Source organism: Saccostrea echinata, unplaced genomic scaffold, assembly GCF_033153115.1.
Source record: "Saccostrea echinata isolate AGI-Se365-2 ecotype Australia unplaced genomic scaffold, CSIRO_AGI_Sech_v1 ptg000054l, whole genome shotgun sequence".
Lineage (NCBI taxonomy): Eukaryota > Metazoa > Mollusca > Bivalvia > Ostreida > Ostreidae > Saccostrea > Saccostrea echinata.
In genome coordinates this window covers 38054242-38060017 of record NW_026889803.1, presented here as the reverse complement: position 1 = coordinate 38060017, position 5776 = coordinate 38054242, and the positions used below count along the sequence as shown (strand labels likewise).

At 31.1% G+C, this 5776-nt stretch overlaps 1 protein-coding gene across 1 annotated transcript; it reads left to right on the top strand.

Moving 5' to 3' along the window:
• Positions 1 to 367: 367 nt before the first annotated feature.
• LOC133205394 (uncharacterized) lies at positions 368 to 4539 on the top strand. The gene is made up of 4 exons (XM_061341197.1): positions 368 to 419; positions 758 to 858; positions 3341 to 3466; positions 3935 to 4539. The coding sequence occupies exons 1-4, from the start codon at positions 383 to 385 to the stop codon at positions 4070 to 4072; spliced, it is 402 nt and encodes a 133-aa protein (XP_061197181.1). The 5' UTR covers positions 368 to 382; the 3' UTR covers positions 4073 to 4539.
• The last annotated feature ends 1237 nt before the right edge of the window (positions 4540 to 5776 follow it).

Here is a 5776-nt window from a genome sequence, read left to right as displayed (position 1 = left end):
AACTCATCAACTTATGTTTGAAGGAAGGAAATTATAGAAAACGTAAAATATTCACTAGCATTCTAATGAAATAACAAATATAAGGAAACTATATATTGAGAAAGCTCAACATTAAAAGAAATCAAAAGAACTCAATGATGTGCATTTATTTAATTGTGCCACCTTTTTATTCACAAGATCGGGAAAAATTACCTTACACGGCAGTATTTTAACTTTTGAAATCATATCTTTAAAATTTTGCATGCAACAATGCCCATGAACTCTGGGTGCCATATATCTAAATTTAGGAAGACGAGGGAATCCCCATATGGTTGTACCGTCACAATCATCTGCTTAAAATAGCATATGAGACACGTGCGAGAAGAGGAAGTTAAACTACACAATGGCTTCAAACATATGTGATGAAATTGAAGAGTGCTGTAAGTAAACAATCGATTGTTTTAATATCATTGTGTTTTTATTATGGCGTCATAAAGTGACTGCATATCCCTGCAAATTTATGAATATAACTATGCAGATGAAACGCTGGTCAAACAAGGAAAAACAAGAAAATCAATCATATATATTTTTGTGTGCATTAGAAACGATACCAGGGAATTTCTAAAAATCCATTAGACAAATACAATGTTTGAATGAATTTCAAGCATTTCAAATTCAGAAGAAACGGAAGATTAATTCAAATTTGAATGAAATAAAAGTATTATTGATTTTTTTTTTAATTAAAAAAAGCTATTGGTTAATATTAACTTGTTTATAGCACAAGGCACAGGAAATGAAGAAATTCATCACAGAGGTACTGACCATGAACGATTGATTCCAGAAAATAGGTTGTCTATACAGCAACCAGAGACCAAAACAGTAAGAAAATATGTACATGGCCAACATCGTTTACTATGATATTGAATAAATTCATCTTTATTATTGGTATAGATTTATTTCATTAACATTGATTATACACATTATCAGTTAAAGGTCATAGGAGACAATTACCTGAACATATTGAGTTACATACGGGAATAAGTTCATATGACCTGGTAAAATAAGACTGAAATTGTTTTTTGGATTTTTTACGCAAGATAGCTACAGCACAGTCGATCAAAATTACTCAGTCGTGAAAATTCACTTTGACTAACGTTGCTTATCTCCCTTAGCATATGACGTCAGTAAGGCCCAATCGCTGTCCAAAGCTATGCAATGTTTACAAACTATCATGTCATTTTGCAGCTTAATTTTAAAGAATATCATAATCATGGCTAAAACCTAGTATAAATATACGATCTTCAAACAAGCAAGTATTTCTTTTTAAAAATTCCATTGCATATTTGCAAGATGTTTGCATGTTTTATCAATCAAAATGTGATCATTTTCATCGTTTGACACTTCGATCTATTGAGAGAAAAAATAAAGCAATCGGAAGAGAGAAAGAAGGGAGAGTGAGAATGAATTCATTTTTCATAACCAGGGCAGTTGTTTTTATGAAATCATTTATTTACAACATAGTTTTACTTTCACACAGAGTCCAACGCTGTCAGTATGACACTTTTCTTGACAAACGATACGTACCTGCTGCGTTAAGTATCACATGACTTTAAAAAAAAAAAGAAAAAGAAAGAAAAAAAATTCTTGTGTTACTGTTTTATGTAATTAAATCAATTCTTATCATTTGACATTGTCTTAATATTCACTTACTCATGTACAACATCACCACCAATATCCGAACTCTGGCGCCCCCCCCCCCCTTGTTATTTCTTATTTCTTTCTTTTTGTAATTGAAAGTTCTTGAAATAATCGTGTCGTTTTTAAACACACTGCAGATGGGTTAAAAACAACTCTGGCAAGAACTATACGTAAACTTGTATGTATGGGAGTTAGTACAAACGACGTTTAAAAAAAAGCAGTTCTGACATGTGGAAATATTTCTATGAAGAATAAGGATTCTACCAAATGTAGATATTGAATGAATTAGAAATCAACATTTTTTTTAATTTAGTAAAATTTAATACATAAAATACGAAAAAGGTAGGTATCTTTCCAGTCAATGTATTAAAATATTTATCAAAGATCAGTAATTATCATCGTATACAAACCTGTTTATTTTTCCAGTGTGTATTATATTTATGTTTTTTTTCTGTAAAGGATATAATTTCAAAAGTTTTATCATCTGTAAAAAAGAATATTAATATTAAAATTGCAGTCTCGCAAATGACGGATGGATTTGCAAACTGATCATGGACTGTACTGTTTACTACTACATACCGATTATTTCGAAATTCGATATTGTAGAGTCAAACCGTGTCTGCACAAAGTATCGGCATCATAACAATCTCATTTGCTCTGGGCTCAACATTTCTTCTTTATATATATATATATTTTTTTTATAGAAGAATACGATCATGTCATAAACTCAGGGAATCTATTGCTATATCGTTTTTACAGCAATATGTGTGTTTCGGATCGGGGAAAACGAAACTTCAGAGACGCTGACATTTTCAGTGGTTCACGCTTATCATGGACTTCAATACCACCGGCCCCGTGTTTATTTTGGGGATTCACGTTAGGGATATTCCCCATATAAGTGACATATTCTTTCTTTAACAGAATATTATATGCTTAATCAAAATTTTTATTCATATCAGAAAAGGTCACTTTTTAATAAATTATTCTATTTTATGTTGCATTATACGATTTTTCTTGGAATAAAAAATGACGATGGAATCCTTTTGGAATGTCGTATATGTGTATTAAACAGGGAAATATTTTTTTGTTTCTAAAGGTTTGATGCAGAGTAAGTTATCGAAGTTGTAGCTTAATTTAAGCGTAATTTTATTTAGGATACCCATCAGGATCATCATCCGATAAAAAGCCCCCGTTTTGAGTTGCCGTGCCTTATTAACGACTCGTTCAAACTGAATTGACTGAACTACGAAATCAGGTAACTCACCTGAAAACATAGACACATTTATATTTACAAAAATAGCTTAAATTAACTAGATAAAAATATGGTACAAATACATTAGTCTAATGCTTTGTTTACATCAGTGGGCTCTTGTGACGTCATAAAACCACAAAATCAAGAACGATAAGCGGGTAAGAAAAGTAACAAGTGGAAAAGTTTTCACCTTTGTTTTTCAGTAGAACAAAGGCCAAAAAATATTACTACTCGTAATTTAACATTCTTTCATATATAGCTTTAGGTTTAAAAAGTGAAATCCTAATGTTAAGAATCGTTTCCCATGACCTTCAAACATTGCATTTCAAAAAAGGCAGAAGATATGGCATGTTAATATAAATAAATATTTTGAATTAGTTAGTATATAATTTTAATTGTATTTCTTTGCAGATTCTAACATACATCATTCCATTCCAGCCAAGAGATGCGGATGGCGTTTGTTTTTCAATGTTTTTATTTGTTTGTTTTATGTGTAATTTTCCCTTTGCCGTTTTGGCATTCAGATCAGCATACCTTGTAAGTAATTATTTTCTTACAGGTCACAAATGTATATATTATAGATGTATATTTAGAACATGTCGTGTAATTTATTTTTTGGTGTTAATCTTTTCAGAAACCGCTAGGAAAATATATTTTATTATTTACATTTTGTACGACATTAATTGAAGGAATTATCAATAGTTGTTCAAAACTTGAAGTTATTAAAGTGCCGCTAAAGATTCATTTAAACACAGTTAAACTCTCAATGAATAGCTGAAGTTTGAAATGTTTTTAATTAATTAGAATCCCATTCAACTACTGATATTTACACCTTTCTAAACTGCGAAAATTGGTAACCCTTTTGGTGTAATTTTTAAAATTACAGATATAAAGTGTACACGCATCTTCCTTTGAACTCTAATTGTACCCTTTTTTATTTAAATCTTTTAAATGAAGGATGGTTGGTTCAATTGAAAAAAATCTATATGGTTTTATTTCATATAGGCTATGAGAAGTTACAGACATAACGACGAGGTTGGAGAACTTAAACATGAGTGGTGGACACACGTTTGGATATATTTGGCCTTGATCTTTATTCCGTGTTATATCTACATAACATTGTTCGCTCTTTTAGTAACTTAATACTATTTGTATTCATACTTGTTTTCAGTACATGTTTTATGTGCATGTATTTGATTGAAACAACGATGACTGTACGTATGGAGAAAGTCGCGTTGGGATAAATTTTGCTATCAGAGAAACTTCTCGTAAGGTACTTTTATGCCTAATGTTCTTTAAATCATGATAGTATATATGATTTTATGGATATGACATTTATTTTATGTATATAATCAATCTGTTTTCCTTACCCCAGAACTGCAAATCTTCTTATGTTTTCTACGGAATAGAACATAATCTTTGTGGACTTATTCATTTTGGTGAAATCAGAGGTTCACTTAATAAAAGAATATAGGGGTATAGATTTAAAATTATCAATTGCGGCCAGCAGCTTTTATTCAAGCATTTTAATTTATCTGATCATTTTTTTTATTAATGAAAGTTAGAATTTCAGAAAAGATTTACCGTCATACTTATAGTCCATCATTGAGTACACCTTTCCGTAGACAAAGAGAAGAGTACTGGATTAGAAATTAGGCACGGCCTTTCCAGATTGATGCAATGACATGTCGATAGTGTTGGGAATGTTTCCCGTCCACAGTGTAGGAAAATGAATGTGATGGGATTTTTTAAAGCACACAGAGACATAAGCGTAGTCATGGCCATCGGTCTACAATAAATCTATCATACACGATGTGTCTTTTGATTCACTACTACCTTATGTAAATACGTGTAAACAGTTAGGTCATCGTCACATTCGCGATAAACTTTACTCTATTCCTTTGAAACATTTAAAATGTCTATCTGAAAGTCAAGGAAAGTTCATATTTGGATTCTTCGACACCAGAATACATGCTCTGATCTGTGATTACTGATATTACAAATCATAGGCTTTTTAAATCGCCACGTTTTACGAAAGAAAATACTGCTAAAACAACTCGTTTTTTTCTTTAAAATTCAATACGCCAACAAAAGAATTGACACGGTTAAAATAAGTAATATTCTTTATCACAAAAAATGGTCCAGTCTTGTATTCCACAAAATTTCACGTTGCAGTCAACACCTTGTATTTCTTAAAATATATATCGACTTTTGCTTCCAAACTTTTTAATTACAAGAAATCTCTACAAAGCCTAGATATCGAACATCTGAAACATAATCCTCCAACGTGTTCATGTTTTTCACCTTACAACTATAGTCCTGGTGGACACGTCATTACTGGTGACGTAAATATAGTTAATAATGAGGACCATAAATCACTTATTTTAAAAGGGCCTAAATTAAGGAATCCCAATCTTTCAGCTGGCGTGGTAATTTATTTCATAAATTTTATGAATATTATGAAAAGAAGATACTGACACTTTGTCATAATGAATTAAATGTATCAGATGGATGTTAAAGTCTCGTTTTAAGCGATTGAGGGCAATATGAAAACCATCTATACTTCTGTGTTCAAAAATTCAGAAGTGAAAAAGGAATTAGATTACACGATTAGTTTGTACTGGTCATAGTGACAAAGCAACAACTTTGTCTTTGTTTGTTAGGCTCATTATTTGAATTGTATTTTAAAGGAACTGGGGGGATTTAATTCTGCAAGTGGTAATCCAACTTATACCTATAGCTCCCATTCTAAGGAGGAAACTCTTCAAAATGATGTTTGAGTTTTAAATATTTTTAATATTCCCAACAATCGAATTGAATCTGAATTACCATACCTATACTGGATTC

What these genes read in the sequence shown, in the direction of transcription:
- LOC133205394 (XM_061341197.1), top strand. Translation starts at nt 383, where the DNA reads ATGGCTTCAAACATATGTGATGAAATTGAAGAGTGCT. An exon ending in AGCAACCAGAGACCAAAACA is followed by an intron (nt 859 to 3,340) that starts GTAAGAAAATAT and finishes ATTTCTTTGCAG; the next exon opens with ATTCTAACATACATCATTCC. An exon ending in CATTCAGATCAGCATACCTT is followed by an intron (nt 3,467 to 3,934) that starts GTAAGTAATTAT and finishes TATTTCATATAG; the next exon opens with GCTATGAGAAGTTACAGACA.